Source organism: Coregonus lavaretus (genome assembly GCF_964263955.1).
Source record: "Coregonus lavaretus genome assembly, contig: HAP1_SCAFFOLD_1324, whole genome shotgun sequence".
Taxonomy (NCBI): domain Eukaryota; kingdom Metazoa; phylum Chordata; class Actinopteri; order Salmoniformes; family Salmonidae; genus Coregonus; species Coregonus lavaretus.
This window is the reverse complement of record NW_028166298.1, coordinates 50,033-69,004: the sequence shown is the minus strand read 5'-3', so window position 1 is coordinate 69,004 and position 18,972 is coordinate 50,033. Positions and strand designations below refer to the sequence as shown.

At 40.9% G+C, this 18,972-nt stretch overlaps 1 protein-coding gene across 1 annotated transcript; it reads right to left on the bottom strand.

The window, feature by feature from the left end:
- Positions 1–1,385: 1,385 nt before the first annotated feature.
- LOC311114892 (NLR family CARD domain-containing protein 3-like) lies at positions 1,386–18,068 on the bottom strand (the record flags this gene model as incomplete). Its single annotated transcript, XM_084190116.1, has 6 exons — positions 17,420–18,068; positions 13,942–14,026; positions 11,867–12,010; positions 3,950–4,066; positions 3,555–3,628; positions 1,386–3,145 (listed from the first exon to the last, which is right to left on the bottom strand). The coding sequence occupies exons 3-6, from the start codon at positions 11,992–11,994 to the stop codon at positions 1,386–1,388; spliced, it is 2,079 nt and encodes a 692-aa protein (XP_084046242.1). The 5' UTR covers positions 11,995–12,010; positions 13,942–14,026; positions 17,420–18,068.
- Between the last annotated feature and the right edge of the window lie 904 nt (positions 18,069–18,972).

Here is an 18,972-nt window from a genome sequence, read left to right as displayed (position 1 = left end):
GTCCGATATTCCTTGAACACAATGACTACATCAAGCTTGTGACTCAAACTCGTTGGTTGCATTTGCAGTTTGTTTTGGTTGTGTTTTGGGTTATGTTTTGCCAAAGAGTAACTGAATGGTGGATGATGACTGGATTAATCTCCTGTCTAAGTAAGTAGATAACATGTTTCTAAACATTACTGAATTAATCCTGATGATGCCTTGCTTAATACAAATAATTAATCAATCATGAATAATAATGAGTGAGAAAGTTACAGAGGCTACATCAAAACATGCTAACCTCTCAACATTACCAATAACAGAGGGGGTATGATCCTTGTTCCTCTGTAACTTTCTCATTCATCATTATTCATGATTCATTCATGATTATTCATAATCATGGTAGCATCCACATGAATGTAGAAGTGTTCAGAAACATCTTCTATTCTTACTGACAATACAAGTGAAGTGACTGCAAAATGACAGGACATTATTCACCATTCAGTTTCTATTACTAAAAACATAATCCAAAACACAACCAAGACAAACTGCAAATGTATTCAACAAGTTTGTAGAATCACATGCTTGATGTAATCACTGCAGGTAAGGAATATGGGACCAAGTATTAAACTTATGACTACTTTAATAGAAGATAAGTGAATTTGTCCAAATAAATAAGACTTTTTCAAATGGGAGAACTAGATACATCAAGTGCTTTCGTATCTAAACAGTAACACAGATATGTACGAAAAACCTCAAATAAAAGGTGACATTCTGTACTGTTGCCTAATATGAAACATTCTATCTCAAATCCAAAATGCTGGAGCATAGCGCCAAATGTAAAACAGTAAGCTTCACTGTCCAAACACATATGGTGTGGACTATGTGTGCCTGGTAAACACATGTGGATCTGGTGAACAGTTATCACTTGTTGACCAACTACAGGAATACTGACCTCAGAGTCTCCAGTTTACAGTGGGGATTCCCCAGTCCAGCAGAGAGCAGCTTCACTCCTGAATCCTTCAGGTCATTGTCACTCAGATCCAGCTCTCTCAGGTGTGAGGGGTTTGACTTCAGAGCTGAGACCAGAGAAGAACAGCCTTCCTCTGTGACTCCACAGCCTGACAGCCTGACAGAGAGATCATCATGATTTCACAAACTGTTAATTTAACACCAGTAGTGTAGAAGGACAATGGCAGATGCATTTGGTTTATTCTCTTAAACAACAAAAAGCTTCATCTTCCGTCTCCTAGAATTGTATGGTCATATTGTTATACTAATGTGAACATCAATGCATTGATTCAATATGTTTTTCAATATATATTATCTACATATTATAATTCATATTTTTCTCTAAACTGAATATTTCTTCCTGATGATTAGTACTTAAATATCATTTTATGTACTCACAAAGCAGCTCTGGAGGCTTTGACCACTGGCAGCAGCCTTATAAGACCTTCCTCTGATCTGGAGTATTTCTTCAGGTCAAACACATCCAGCTCCTTTTCTGAAGTCAGCAACACAAAGACCAGAGCTGACCACTGTGCAGGTGACAGTTTGGCTTCTGAGAGACTTCCTGAGCTCAGGTAGCTTTGGATCTCCTTCACTAGAGAATGGTCATTCAGTTCATTCAGACAGTGGAACAGATTGATGCACCTCTCTGGAGAGGGATTCTCCCTGATCTTCTCCTTGATGTACTTGACTGTTTCTTCATGGCTCTGTGAGCTGCTTCTTGTCTTTGTCAGTAGACCTCGTAAGTGCTTCTGATTGGACTCCAGTGAGAGGCCCAGAAGGAAGCGGAGGAACAGGTCCAGGTTTCCTGTCTCACTTTGTAAGGCTTTATCCACAGCACTCTTGTAGACAGTAACTTCAGTAACTTGAGGTTCGGCCATTAGATTCTCATTGTTGTTGATGAATGAGAGGAACACATACACAGCAGCCAGAAACTCCTGAATGCTCAGATGCACAAAGCAGTACACCTTGTCCTGGTACAGCCCACATTCCTCTTTAAAGATCCTAGTGCACAATCCGGAGTACACTGAGGCTTCATTGACATCAATGCCAGCCTCTTTCAGGTCTTCTTCATAGAAAATCAGATTGCCCTTCACAAGCTGTTGAAAAGCCAGTTTTCCCAGTGACAGAATGCTCTCTTTATTCCAGTGTGGACCTGTCTCTTCTTTCCCAAGATACTCTTCATTCTTCTGTTTGGTATGAAACTCCACAAGGTGTGTGTACATCTCAGTCTGAGTCTTGGGCATCTCTTCTCTCTTATATTTCAACATGTGTTCAAGGACTGTTGCAGAAATCCAACAGAAGACTGGAATGTGGCACATGATGTGGAGGCTCCTTGATGTCTTTATGTGTGAGATGATTCTGCTGGCCAGGTCCTCATCATTGAATCTCTTCCTGAAGTACTCCTCCTTCTGTGGGTCATTGAACCCTCGTACCTCTGTCACCTGGTCAACACACCTTGAAGGGATCTTATTGGCTGCTGCAGGGCGGGTAGTTATCCAGAGGAGAGCAGAGGGAAGCAGATTTCCCTTGATGAGATTTGTCAGCAGAACATCCACTGAGGTTGACTCTGTGACGTCACAACAGATCTTGTTCTTCTGGAAGTCTAGGGGCAGTCGGCACTCATCCAGACCATCAAAGATGAACAGAACTTTGTACTTGTCGTAGTTGGAGATTCTTGATTCTTTGGTTTCCATTGAGAAGTGATTGAGAAGTTCAATGAAAGTGTGTTTTTCCTTTTTCATCAAATTCAGCTCCCGGAAAGGGAATGAAAATACAAATTGGACATCCTGATTTGCTTTTCCTTCAGCCCAGTCCAGAATGAACTTCTGCACAGAGACTGATTTTCCAATGCCAGAGACTCCCTTTGTCAGCACAGTTCTGATGAGTTTGTCTTGTCCAGTTAAGGGTTTGAAGATGTCGTTACATTTGATTGCAGTCTCTGGTCTTGCTTGTTTCCTGGTTGTTGTCTCAATATTTCTCAGCTCATGTTCATTATTGACCTCTCCTTTTCCACCCTCTGTGATGTAGAGCTCTGTGAAGATCTTATTGAGAAGTGTTGGGTTTCCTTGTTTAGGGATCCCCTCAAATACACATTGAAACTTCTTCTTTAGATTAGATTTGAGTTCACGTTGGCAAATCACAGCAAGCTCATCTGAATAAAGAAATAACACAGAGGATATTAATATTACATCTCTTTTAATGCCCACAGTATTGTTGGACTGTGTTATGTGACTGTATGAATGTGTAAATGTTAAATGATGCATTCCACACTGGAGTTATAATTATATTATTATTATTATTCTTATTATTCTTATTATTCTTATTATTCTTAGGTATTACTGATGGTATCATTAATGTTGTCTATCTCTCTCTCTGTCTCTCCTGTTCTCTCTGTCTAAATTAATCAACACAACACATTCCGCTGCTACTTGATGAGGTCACTAGGTGTTGTGTTAAGGCTACTACAATATCATTGAGTTACACAGCTACTTCAGCTGTACTTTAGCAACAGCTTTTACATTTTATAAAACAGCATTCAACATGAGGCAGACAGCTCTTACTTTTCTCCAGTGTGTCAGCAAGCTCCTTCTGGTTCATTTTCAGAATCTTGGACTCTGATCTCTCCTGTTGGTTTCTGTGGACAAAACATGAGATTACATCTCCTCATCCAGGGAGTGCACACACACACACACACACACACACACACACACACACACACACACACACACACACACACACACACACATACACACACACACACACACACACACACACACACACACACAGGGAGGGAATGTAGTGTTTGTTTAATATTGTTTTAGGACTATGAAAATGGAAAAAAGGATTAGCCTATGAATTATGAAAACAACTAAAATAAATGGTCAAATGGGAGAGGAGAAATGACTAGAGACAGTGTTGTTTAACTCACTGACCATGACCCATGAGTTCTTCTTACCTTTGTTCACTAGAAAAGTCTCCCTCTCTGAACTCTATATGACGATTCATAGACTCGTCACTCTTCATGGACACACAGCTGGGTACAGGGGAGGCTGGTCTCTCCTGCTTGATTGGGCTTCAACACAACAGAGAAATACATTACGTCTCTCATCTACTCTGAGCTCAGATGGGGAAACATAAGAAGAGTTTCATTCCAAAACGCTATATATCCATTTTCAGAAATGTTCGTAAATTAGCTTTTATTGTTTAAAGAAATTATGAAAGAGATTGGTGTGTTTTTTCACTAGCTAATCATGGAATGCGATTGACAGATGTATTTGTTTAAAATCTATCACTTGATGGTTTCATTTCAGAGACACAAATAATCATGTTTTTTTGCAAAATGCATGTATCTGCCTCACTCTCAGAGAAATAAGTAGTACTGCTAGGTTTTACACAGTAATAATATATAGCTACCTCACTCTCAGAGAAATAAGTAGTACTGCTAGGTTTTTCCACAGTAATAATATATCTGCCTCACTCTCAGAGAAATAAGTAGTACTGCTAGGTTTTAAACCGTAATAATATATCTGCCTCACTCTCAGAGAAATAAGAAGTACTGCTAGGTTTTACACAGTAATAATATATATCTGCCTCACTCTCAGAGAAATAAGTAGTACTGCTAGGTTTTACACAGTAATAATATATAGCTGCCTCACTGTCAGAGAAATAAGTAGTACTGCTAGGTTTTACACAGTAATAATATATATCTGCCTCACTCTCAGAGAAATAAGAAGTACTGCTAGGTTTTACACAGTATTAATATATATCTGCCTCACTCTCAGAGAAATAAGTAGTACTGCTAGGTTTTACACAGTATTAATATATATCTGCCTCACTCTCAGAGAAATAAGTAGTACTGCTAGGTTTTACACAGTATTAATATATATCTGCCTCACTCTCAGAGAAATAAGTAGTACTGCTAGGTTTTACACAGTATTAATATATCTGCCTCACTCTCAGAGAAATAAGTAGTACTGCTAGGTTTTACACAGTAATTATATATGTCTGCCTCACTCTCAGAGAAATAAGAAGTACTGCTAGGTTTTACACAGTAATAATATATATCTGCCTCACTCTCAGAGAAATAAGTAGTACTGCTAGGTTTTACACAGTAATAATATACACTGCTCAAAAAAATTAAGGGAACACTACAATAACATCTGAATGAATGAAATAATCGTATTAAATACTTTTTTCTTTACATAATTGAATGTGCTGACGGGAGGGCCAGTCCATAGCATCAATGCCTTCCTCTTGCAGGAACTGCTGACACACTCCAGCTACATGAGGTCTAGCATTGTCTTGCAGTAGGAGGAACCCAGGGCCAACCGCACCAGCATATGGTCTCACAAGGGGTCTGAGGATCTCATCTCGGTACCTAATGGCAGTCAGGCTACCTCTGGCGAGCACATGGAGGGCTGTGTGGCCCCCCAAAGAAATGCCACCCCACACCATGACTGACCCACCGCCAAACCGGTCATGCTGGAGGATGTTGCAGGCAGCAGAACGTTCTCCACGGCATCTCCAGACTCTGTCAGTCTGTCATGTGCTCAGTGTGAACCTGCTTTCATCTATGAAGAGCACAGGGCGCCAGTGTCGAATTTGCCAATCTTGGTGTTCTCTGGCAAATGCCAAACGTCCTGCACGGTGTTGGGCTGTAAGCACAACCCCCACCTGTGGACGTCGGGCCCTTATACCACCCTCATGGAGTCTGTTTCTGACCGTTTGAGTAGACACATGCACATTTGTGGCCTGCTGGAGGTCATTTTGCAGTGCTCTGGCAGTGCTCCTCCTGCTCATCCTTGCACAAAGGCGGAGGTAGTAGTCCTGCTGCTGGGTTGTTGCCCTCCTACGGCCTCCTCCACGTCTCCTGATGTACTGGTCTGTCTCCTGGTAGCGCCTCCATGCTCTGGACACTACGCTGACAGACACAGCAAACCTTCTTGCCACAGCTCGCATTGATGTGCCATCCTGGATGAGCTGCACTACCTAAGCCACTTGTGTGGGTTGTAGACTCCGTCTCATGCTACCACTAGAGTGAAAGCACCGCCAGCATTCAAAAATGACCAAAACATCAGCCAGGAAGCATAGGAACTGAGAAGTGGTCTGTGGTCACCACCTGCAAAACCAGTCCTTTATTGGGGGTGTCTTGCTAATTGCCTATAATTTCCACCTGTTGTCTATTCCATTTGCACAACAGCATGTGACATTTATTGTCAATCAGTGTTGCTTCCTAAGTGGACAGTTTGATTTCACAGAAGTGTGATTGACTTGGAGTTACATTGTGTTGTTTAAGTGTTCCCTTAATTTTTTTGAGCAGTGTATATCTGCCTCACTCTCAGAGAAATAAGTAGTACTGCTAGGTTTTACACAGTAATAAAATATATGCCTCACTCTCAGAGAAATAAGTAGTACTGCTAGGTTTTACACAGTAATAATATATCTGACTCACTCTCAGAGAAATAAGTAGTACTGCTAGGTTTTACACAGTAATAATATCTGCCTCACTCTCAGAGAAATAAGTAGTACTGCTAGGTTTTACACAGTAATAATATATCTGCCTCACTCTCAGAGAAATAAGTAGTACTGCTAGGTTTTACACAGTAATAATATATCTGCCTCACTCTCAGAGAAATAAGTAGTACTGCTAGGTTTTACACAGTAATAATATATCTGACTCACTCTCAGAGAAATAAGTAGTACTGCTAGGTTTTACACAGTATTAATATATATCTGCCTCACTCTCAGAGAAATAAGTAGTACTGCTAGGTTTTACACAGTAATAATATACACTGCCTCACTCTCAGAGAAATAAGTAGTACTGCTAGGTTTTACACAGTAATAATATATCTGCCTCACTCTCAGAGAAATAAGTAGTACTGCTAGGTTTTACACAGTATTAATATATATCTGCCTCACTCTCAGAGAAATAAGTAGTACTGCTAGGTTTTACACAGTATTAATATATATCTGCCTCACTCTCAGAGAAATAATTAGTACTGCTAGGTTTTACACAGTATTAAAAATATATATCTGCCTCACTCTCAGAGAAATAAGTAGTACTGCTAGGTTTTACACAGTATTAAAATATATCTGCCTCACTCTCAGAGAAATAAGTAGTACTGCTAGGTTTTACACAGTCAAATGTGACCGACCGGCTCGATTTGGTCTTATGTAGCAAAATTTGAAATTGTGTTTTTTTACATTGGATAAAAGTAGAGACTCAGTTGAGGAACAATGGGAAAGTAATTCTGCTTTGAAAGATGATAAACTTGTAACCTCCCTTTTGAGAAATTGGCCTTTGAATGTTTTGGTTAACCTACTGGAGAGCTCTTCTTTATCTACAGTGGTGTTACTTTGGCAGATAATGTCACCCATCTAAATAAATAATATATATACAGTTAACTAAATGTATGGTGTTTTTGGTTTATGTCAGTTTCATTGTTTGTTATGCTATAAATTGTTATTTTATGGTTGTAAGTATTAAAATTAACTAGAAAATGTCATATTTTGCAATTCTGAGTAATTACTACTTTAGTAAGGATATACTTTATTCAGTACTACTGCGGTTGCAAAATAATTCCAATAGATGGCAGCATAAGACCACGAATGACATTTCAGAAGGTTAGTTTAGTTTTCTCCCTGGATACATCACTTCTCCCCCTCACAGGAAAACTCCTGCACACACTTTTTACTGTCCCTTTCCACACTGCTAACGCAAGAGGAACGACTGAAAAAACAATTAACAGATTACTGTGAAATAATATAATGATGATTCATGTTTATTATTACCTGTTTTTATGCTCATGTTTTGAAATTATACTTCATTACTATAACGATTATCAATAAGCCTGAACATTAATTTAGTCACCTCTGGTCGAGAAAAACGTATTTTCCTTGTACATTAATTGTCAGATTCATCAACCAGCAGCGAGCACTCTGCCTTCTAGCACAAGCGAGGGGCATGTTGAGGTACATTTGCTAACCGGGAGGGTTGCATGATGTAATTCATTGGCGGGCTGGAAGACGTACTCTTGTCTTATCTATTCCGAGGTTGTTTAATCACAATATTAGATATTTTTAAATGCATGTATACTAGGGTTGAGGTTGGAGCATCTGACTAGTGATTATTTACCAGGGGTTCAACACCTGCTATAGTCACTATTTAATTGCTCTTCCAAAAGCATCAAAGGCCTAATACGAGATATATAGCTAGCTAAAGTAATGAGTGACCATTTTAGAAAATCATGGGACATATAGTATTTGGTTGCATGCTATTTTATGTCAATCATATTGCTGCTTGTAGCCTATAACTGATGCTTCGTGGTCTTATGCTGCCATCTATTGGAAATATTTAGCAATTAAAAGTTATTAATTCACGTACAGACATTGGTGATGCAGCTGAGAAATAAAGTGTATTAGATCAGTCTCAAACCTGCCCCACGCCAATTGCTGGACCTTCACACAGAGGTTACTAGGTCACCCAATTCAAACCACATTTGAAAAATAAAACAAATGTGTCTTATTTATCAAGTGTTCTGTTTTGCAATTATACATATAACAAAATAACAATAAAATAATCAAAATGCTATTTAATACTATAATTGTATTTACTAAGATAATATTATTACTAAAATAGTTTCTAAAATTGTTCTAGGCTACCCTACCCTAGAATTAGGGGTTAGGGTTACAGCTAAAATAGGTTATAAGTAGGGTAAGAGTTTCTGTATAGCACTTTGTGACATCTGCTGGTGTAAAAAGGGCTTTATAAATACATTTGATTGATTGTTAGGTTTAGGGTTTATATGGCAAAAAACAGTATGGGTTTATGGCACTCTTGCTCCTCCTTGTGGCCGTATGTGGGTGCTACATAACTCATTCATGACACTTGCTAGGATCATAATCTGAGGTAGCAACTGCGTCAGATCTACAAATCCATTCGCTAGACCACCAGATTAGACAACAATCACCCATTATACCCATTTGGTTTGCAACTCAGTGAACCTGCGCAGCATTCGCTCAATTTGATGCCTATGAATGAAGAGTTCGATGCATATCAAATTACCCAGCAGCCACTTAGAAACAACAAGTCGTAAAAAAAAAAGGTTATTTCTTAATTAAAAAATGTCTTCTGGCTGTTTCAATCGGCCACATCTTGAAAAAGAGGACAGGGACATGCGTTTTGTTTAGATTGTACACTTTTTTCTTAAAACAAATATGGTTAACCATGACCAGAAAATGTTTAATGTTTGATGGCTATCCGCCAGCCATCACCTCCTTACCTGTGTCTCACCTCACTATAGGTGACCACAACATGTACTCAGGTGAACAGTGTGTGCGCTCACCAAGTAGCCGTAACCTTGTTAATAATCAGTTACGTGAGGTAAACCCCTTAGACTTGTTAATAATAAGTTACCTGAGGTAAACCTACAGGGTTAACGCTCACCAAGTAGCCTTAACCTTGTTAATAATAAGTTACCTGAGGTAAACCTACAGGGTTAACGCAGGCAGGTCTCATTGATAACAATAGTGAAGCTGGCATTGTGACGCAGAACAATGGACTGGGAATAGAACGTTCTGAAGGCGAGTCGGTGTCACGGAGCTCAATAGAACTAATAGGAGCTGGTAGGGTGAAAAATGCCCAAACATAAGGCTTGTTTTTTCGCGATTACTTCATAACCAGGGACAGAAGGTAATATCATGAAACTTGGCTCCATGGCGGATGCAATGAACAAATGTTATCAGAAATAAACGTTGTAAAAAATGTAACTTGAGGTGCCCCGAAAATAATATTCAAAAAGTTCAGTCTTTGGACACAGAGGGGTTAAACACTAAAGTTACCGTCCATTTAGTGAAGAGAGGAGAACCGGACAGAGGCCAACATCCGTCAACGAGAGTGGGAGAAGCCCTCCACGGGATTTAACAGGCAGGTGGAAGAAACAACCCAGGAGCTCCATCGGTCCACAAGAAATGCAGGCAGCCGGTGATGATGTAGTGGTAGCTAGGATAACTAGGATGCTGCTGGTAGAGTAGCTAGCTTAACTAGCTGTACTGGCTAGCTTGGCTAGCTAGCAGGTCGTTCGTCTGTCCCTCGAGGATGATGACGAATCCAGTGAACCACACAAGATGAAACAAGGATAGCGAGTGAAAAGGATCTGGCTACACTCATACTGTCCCTGACCAAAAAGAAAATTTAACAATAAACTTCGGTGTCTCTACACTGTAACAAACTCTGTCGTTGTTCCCCAAGATCACCTCAGCCCACTCTGCGCGTAACTGGACAATATGCTTGGCGCCAAACCGTACGTCGACGCGGGCAGTTCTGTACGGGGACGTGGACAGTTCCAGAATGCGGACATGAGCAGTGCAACACAATACATTTACATTTACATTTTAATCACTTAGCAGACGCTCTTATCCAGAGCGACTTACAGTTAGTGAGTGCATAAATAACCCAGTCTTTACACTGGCTTACATTAGTAATATTCATTTATTTATTTTTATATGTAAAACAAACATTCAAAGTTTTTTCATAACAATATTTTGAGATCTGGGCCATATCCACAAAGTGTCTCAGAGTAGAACATTGGACAATTAAGTGCTGAAAATAAAGACATTTTACACTTACGGGTATAAATTAAAGCTATGCATGAAGCCTCTAGTCCCACCTAGTCGGCAGATATTTAGGACACCTCATGAGCTAACCAGTTAAGAGTTAACAGCAGGTGTCTTGATAATACTATAGAATAATGCAGTGAGTCAGTGGTTCCTGTGCCACATGTAATTGCTTTGGAGTAGTTTAAATAATGTTTCTATATTTCTATATGATCAATCCATAAATAATATAGACCTACATGCAACTGTATGTCTTGTGCTTTTGGCAATGATTTCTGTATAATAATTATGTATAAGTGATACCATTAATGTCTGCATAGCATGTTGTCTTCATTTTGGCATATTAACTCATGCTCATTTCTGAAGAGTAACTCAGGTTTTCGCCCAGCGGCTAAGGAGTTGGAGCTGTGGCAGGAGTTGGACCTAAGGCAGAAAGGTGGCTGGTTTGAATCCCGGGCCGGGTGCTGGAAAAAACGGGCGGGCTTGATCTGACCACTGGAAGGCTGCTTGGTTCACATCCTCAAAACATTCACCTTTCGTTGATCAGAACTTTAGAGGTTCTTCTTCACTGAACCCAAAAATATATATAATTTTTAGTGGTTCCATATATTAAGGAAGTGATAGAAGCCTTTCTGGTTCTATAAGGAACCTTCTTTTCTAAGTGTATAATAAACACGTTTTTCTTTTGATTATTTAATTACCTACATCATGTTTTTTCAAGTTATCCCTTTGGAGCGCAACATCACGTTGTTAAAAAATAATCCTAAATTGGCCATGGCTATAAATTGGGCAATTGAAGGCATCTAGGGGGAAATATGTGTTCGATGAAAATGAACAATGTATGCAAAGTTGTAGGCAACATTATTGACAAGGGACCCTGATGCCTACGATGCCAAAGCTATTTAGAGTTGTTAAACGGGTGTGAAGAGTGTGTTGGTATAACGGTAATATTGTCAAAATTCCGCTTGTAACAACCATCAGAATTGGTTAAAGAAATATGCATTCCATTATATTAGGCAATAATGAAGAGTAGGCAAAGTGTTCGTGTCGTGAAAATTTAATCAAATGTCTTCCATTGCAACGAGTCCAGTCAGGGTGCTGCAGAACCCCTGCAGTACCTCCACTGACCCCGGATTGAGAACTCCTGATTTAGCAGATACTCTAATCCAGAGTGATTTACAGTAAGTGCATTCATTTTAAGATAGCTATTTATTTTGTAAATAAACTTAATAAATTCTTCATAAAATTGTCATCTCACCTCTTAGCTTTGGTGTCATGTTCCCCAGAGAGACTCATTTTAGAGGCAGGGCCCCCCTCTTCTCTCTCCCCAGAGAGACTCATTTTAGAGGCAGGGACCCCCTCCTCTCTCTCCCCAGAGAGACTCATTTTAGACCACTGACCCCTAAACAGAGATGCAGCATGTTGGTTGTGGTGAACACAGTGACAACTCATTCTAGAATGTCAATTGTTCTCTTTTACTCATGATCTCTTAGAAATAAAACATTTACTAACAGACATATCGAAACAGTCAGGCTATTTAATGCAATCACATGAACATCAGGTTGTGACATCTCTTCTCCATGGTAACTGTCAATAATAATAATAAGTCACTGTTTGTTAAGGTAGTTCTAGACAGTGCAGCAACACAAGGCCATGTCTCACACGTATTTGTATTCATTAAAAGTCGGCCATTTGTTGTCTTTGAATCTGAGAATGTAGACAGAAGGGCTAAAACGAGCATGATTGATCTGAGGGGAAATCATTGATACATTCAGAAAGTTTTTTTGCAACAAGTAAGAGATGTTATGTTATGTAAAGTAGGCTAGGTTATAATATAAACTCAGCAAAAAAAGAAACATCCCTTTTTCAGGACCCTGTCTTTCAAAGATCATTCGTAAAAATCCAAATAACTTCACAGATCTTCATTGTAAAGGGTTTAAACACTGTTTCCCATGCTTGTTCAATGAACCATAAATAATTAATGAACATGCACCTTTGGAACGGTCGTTAAGACACTAACAGCTTACAGACGGTAGGCAATTAAGGTCACTGTTATGAAAACTTAGGACACTAAAGAGGCCTTTCAACTGACTCTGAAAAACACAAAAAGAAAGATGCCCAGGGTCCCTGCTCATCTGCGTGAACGTGCCTTAGGCATGCTGCAAGGAGGCATGAGGACTGCAGATGTGGCCAAGGCAATAAATTGTAATGTCCATACTGTGAGACAACCAAAACAGTGCTACAGGGAGACAGGACGGACAGCTAATCATCCTTTGCAGTGGCGTGTAACAACACCTGCACAGGATCGGTACATCCGAACATTACACCTGCGAGACAGGTACAGGATGGCAACAACAACTGCCCGAGATACACCAGGAAGGCACAATCCCTCCATCAGTGCTCAGACTGTCCGCAATAGGCTGAGAGAGGCTGGACTGAGGGCTTGTAGGCCTGTTGTAAGGCAGGTCCTCACCAGACATCACCGGCAACAACGTCACATTTGGGCACAAACCCACCGTCGCTGGACCAGACAGGACTGGCAAAAAGTGCTCTTTACTGACGAATCGCGGTTTTGTCTCACAAGGGGTGATGGTCGGATTCGCGTTTATCGTAGAAGGAATGAGCGTTACACCAAGGCCTTTACTCTGGATCGGGATCGATTTGGAGGTGGAGGGTCCGTCATGGTCTGGGGCGGTGTGTCACAGCATCATTGGACTGAGCTTGTTGTCATTGCAGGCAATCTCAAAGCTGTGCGTTACAGGGAAAACATACTCCTCCCTCATATGGTACCCTTCCTGCAGGCTCAACCTGACATGACCCTCCAGCATGACAATGCCACCAGCCATACTGCTCGTTCTGTGCGCGATTTCCTAAAAGACAGGAATGTCAGTGTTCTGCCATGGCCAGCGAAGAGCCCGGATCTCAATCCCATTGAGCACGTCTGGGACCTGTTGGATCGGAGGGTGAGGGCTAGGGCCATTCCCCCCAGAAATTTGCAGGTGCCTTGGTGGAAGAGTGGGGTAACATCTCACAGCAAGACCTGGCAAATCTGGTGCAGTCCATGAGGAGGAGATGCACTGCAGTACTTAATGCAGCTGGTGGCCACACCAGATACTGACTGTTACTAAGTGATCATATATCAAACCTACTCTGACTATTGAATGTCTGTAAACAACCTAACTTTCTAATATAATAGTTCTATGTAGCCTAGACTTACCAGAGTCTGCCCGTCTTTCCTTCAAACCAACACATTTATCCTAATTTTAATGTTGCCGAGAAATGTGTCCCACAGTTTCAACAGCCATTTTGTAAGTGCGTAGGCTACACACTTACTTTTAATTTCATATGAGGAAACTGGTGCGGCCGCCTGTTTTCTTGCAGATGAAGCAGCCTCTCATAGGGAACTCATTCAACCAGCCTAAAAAACAGTAAATAAAATATGTAAAATGGTCAAGAAACAATGGTCTAAAGAGAATCCTGTCCTCCTAATATAGCCATGTACATTAAAGACAGGTATATTGCTACAGATGTAGGATCTTAATTTGAGCCTGTTTGCTACAGCAGGAAAATAATCCTGAAGCAACACTTTTTCAAAAGGGAAAGGTGGAAAAGTGGAAATTACAAACTTCAGAAGCCTTTTTAACCCTCAAATACACAACAAGTTTTCATTCTCCTGCAACAGGCTGATTAAATTAAGATCCTACATCTGTACAGAGCTTGTCTTTATCTAAACCAAGGCAGTTTGCATTATTAGCAATGACGTTGCAACTGTCAGCTGCTGTAAACCGATGTGATTGGATGTTATAGACCCCCATCTGAACAGTTTCTTTCCCCATGCTGTGGCCCTCACCAACTGGCCATCTGGTCCATAGAGACTAAAGGACTATACACTCTATGCTGCACACCACATCAAGCCATCTCTGAACTGTACACTACCATCTGGCCCATAGAGACTAAAGGACTATACACTCTATGCTGCACACCACATCAAGCCATCTCTGAACTGTACACTACCATCTGGTCCATAGAGACTAAAGGACTATACACTCTATGCTGCACACCACATCAAGCCATCTCTGAACTGTACACTACCATCTGGCCCATAGAGACTAAAGGACTATACACTCTATGCTGCACACCACATCAAGCCATCTCTGAACTGTACACTACCATCTGGCCCATAGAGACTAAAGGACTATACACTCTATGCTGCACACCACATCAAGCCATCTCTGAACTGTACACTACCATCTGGCCCATAGAGACTAAAGGACTATACACTCTATGCTGCACACCACATCAAGCCATCTCTGAACTGTACACTAAATAACTGAACTATACTGCATTAGCACTCTGTTCATCTCTCTTAGATATATTTATACTGGTACTGTACATGTGGACATCCACGGTATATCAACTGTATTCCCACTGTACTGTATATCTGTATATCAACTGTATACCCACTGTACTGTATATCTGTATATCAACTGTATTCCCACTGTACTGTATATCTGTATATCAACTGTATTCCCACTGTACTGTATATCTGTATATCAACTGTATTCCCACTGTACTGTATATCTGTATATCAACTGTATTCCCACTGTACTGTATATCTGTATATCAACTGTATTCCCACTGTACTGTATATCTGTATACCAACTGTATTCCCACTGTACTGGGTGGCAGGTAGCTTAGTGGGTAAGAGCGTTGTGCCAGTAACCGAAAGGTCGCTGGTTCTAATCCCCGAGCCGACTAGGTGAAACATCTGTCGATGTGCCCTTGAGCAAGGCACTTAACCCTAATTGCTCCTGTAAGTCGCTCTGGATAAGAGCGTCTGCTAAAAAAAAAATGAAATGTATGTACTGTATATCTGTATACCAACTGTATTCCCACTGTACTGTATATCTGTATATCAACTGTATTCCCACTGTACTGTATATCTGTATATCAACTGTATTCCCACTGTATATCTGTATACCAACTGTATTCCCACTGTACTGTATATCTGTATATCAACTGTATTCCCACTGTACTGTATATCTGTATATCCACTGTTCATTATCTTATAGCTCTATGCTCACTCTTCCTAGTTGTGTTTAATGTTGTACAGACATTTGTGTAAACTCTTCTGTCTGTATTCTGTCTCTAAATGTTGTCTGTCACTATCACCATGTAAAATTATGTGTACAGATGTAAGATTTAATTTGATCACCCCCCACTGCAGAATAACTTTCCCGCAATGCAGGAAATGTAAAACTTGTACTGAATTTGAGGTTTTAAAAGGCTTCTGAAGATTGTCATTTCCACTTAGAAATGGCAGACTTGAGTTTCCCTTAATAGAAATGTATCAACCGCTACAAAAAAAGGCAAACACCCTAAGCATCGCAGCAATAGGGTTAAACTTAATTGTAACCTGTCTCACACTGCCCCCTATAAAAGCAAGTCCCGTGCTTCGACTACTCAGACCCCTCACACATCCGGGCCGTGCAATCTGATGGCCTCACAGACACCATACTACTTCTGACACCAATGTAGCAAACAGCGGGGCAGGGAAGTGAACCCAGGTTGCACTTGTAAAAAGGCAAACAACCTACGCATCGCGCCACTGGCGCCAATTGGGTTACTTGGTTGGAATTGTGACGTGGTTCATTTAGCGAGGATCACTACACTATAGTGGAACTATGATACAATTACAGTTATCATATCAAATGTTAAATGTAGAACTATAATATATATACATATATTGAATTTGACTTGCCCACATTCAGTTAGCTCCATTTTGTATGATTAAACTGACACAAACCTGTCTCAGTAGAAGTAGACTGTTAGGTCTGAGTGTTTTACTTCCATTCACTGTACTAAAATTACACCATACATTTAATTTCTCTACACACTTTACAATCATTCCTGGCAGGATTCTCACCTTGTAGCCTGAATTCACAACCAGAACATGTCAAGTCATTGAGATATCTACTGTTCTGCTGAGAGAGCACCTTCGTGATGACTAGCGCTCTGTATATTGTTATGGGTGAGGCCTGAGCTGGAATGTGAAGCTAACTGAAATCTAGATAAGCTTTGAAAAAACTGTATATCTAGCTTGCATCATAGTCCACCCCTCAGGCTAAGTTCAGGTTTCAGGCATCAACAGCCAGGCTAGATATAGAGCCAGCTAGGCTACTACCTGAAAATAAAAATACCTTCCTGAGTGAAAAGAGGTAACAGTAGATTAGAAAGAGAAAATGTTGTTGCTTGTTGTGTTTTAAGCCTGTTTTGAGAAGACAAGTCTATAGACCTATGATACAGTAGGAGATCACCCTAGGGAACACAGTCTATAGACCTATGATACAGTACACTCTTAGAAAAAAGAGTTCCAAAAGGGTCCTCTGGCTGTCCCCATAGGAGAACGCTTTTGGGTTCCAGGTAAAACCCTTCTGGCTTCCATGTAGAACCCTCTGTGGAAAGGATTCTTTATGGAACCCAAAAGGGTTCTACCTAGGACCTAAAAGGGTTCTACAAAGGCTTGTCCTATGGGGACAGCCAAATAACCCTTTTAGATTCTAGATAGTGTAGGAGCGATCACCCTGGGGCACACAGATGGAAATTCACCCCACGCATCTAATTTATATCCAAAACATTTTAAAGAGAGTAGGCCTATTATAACACTGTCCACAAAACATATCAAAAACTATATTAATACACATAACAATATCATCAACTATATGAATACACAAAACAATATCATCAACTATATGAATACACATAACAATATCATCAACTATATTAATACACATAACAATCGTCGTCTTACCTTTTATATGTCTCTCAATAGAAGTAGAGTCTGGAATGATAATTCGGTCGTGGAAAGTTCCTTTAGTTTGTTCTGCTCATTTCCATATCAGGTTCTACCTGTTCTCTCTCCCACTCCCTGTCTCGTTATTGCTCTTACAATGTGCCTTGGCATACATTCTACAAGTGTCTGGAACTCTATTGGAGGGATGTGACATCATTATTCCACGAGTCTTCAATTGGGTTGAGACCTGGTGACTGAGACGGCCATGGCACATTGCGAAACATCAGCAAGTTCAGCAGTCTTCATCACTGAAGCTCCTGCCAAAGGTGCCCCAAAAATCACCAATCGTTAAGCTCTTCCCGAGCAGGGTCGCAGTCTCTCTTCGTTGCAGCTCCTCTCTCCCCAGGGGTAACGGCTCCTCTCTCCCCAGGGGTATCAGCTCCTCTCTCCCCAGGGGTAACAGCTCCTCTCTCCCCAGGGGTAACAGCTCCTCTCTCCCCAGGGGTAACAGCTCCTCTCTCCCCAGGGGTAACAGCTCCTCTCTCCCCAGGGGTAGCAGCTCCTCTCTCCCCAGGGGTAGCAGCACCTCTCTCCCCAGGGGTAACAGCTCCTCTCTCCCCAGGGGTAACAGCTCCTCTCTCCCCAGGGGTAACAGCTCCTCTCTCCCCAGGGGTAACAGCTCCTCTCTCCCCAGGGGTAGCAGCTCCTGTCTCCCCAGGGGTAACAGCTCCTCTCTCCCCAGGGGTAGCAGCTCCTCTCTCCCCAGGGGTAGCAGCTCCTCTCTCCTCTAGGATTTGAAGACATCGGTGGCTTAGCCCATAGCCAGTAGGAGGGTCCGGGAAGGAATTTCAACAGCTAAATCCATGAATACATCTACAGTGTATTGCCAAAAACCACTCAAGAACTTCAAATATAGACTCTGACCTGTCCAATAAGCTAAACTGATTAAATAATCCCACAGTACCTAAACACCCCCCTGAGTCAAATGATTTTATACTAATACAATTGCTCAGAGAAAGAGATCGTTTAACAAGTAATACTTTTTTTCTCAAAAAATGAAATTTGAATGTAGCCAGATCCTTTTCACTCGCTATTCTTGTTTCATCTTGTGGTTCACCGGATTCGTCATCATCCTCGAGGGACAGACGAACCTCTACAATCTATGTGTTGTGATAATTGCATTGTTTGCTCTGTAACCTGTTAGTTCATATGCACTAAACAACTATTGATTTAGAACCACGGAGAGTTACCACAAGTCGCAAAGAAAACAGGAGCTGCCTCCACTATTCCAGCACCATTTCAACTTCAACATATCAACATTATTAAATCACCAATGCTTAGTCTAATACAGTGACAACTGAAAGATACCAAAAACAATTTAGTCCAATCAACGTAAGCTAAATATGATGTGGCTGTACATGGTTCTGATTTCTGTGTGTGTGTGTGTGTGTGTGTGTGTGTGTGTTTGTGTTTGTGTGTGTGTGTGTGTGTGTGTGTGTGTGTGTGTGTGTGTGTGTGTGTGTGTGTGTGTGTGTGTGTGTGTGTGTGTGTGTGTGTGTGTGTGTGTGTGT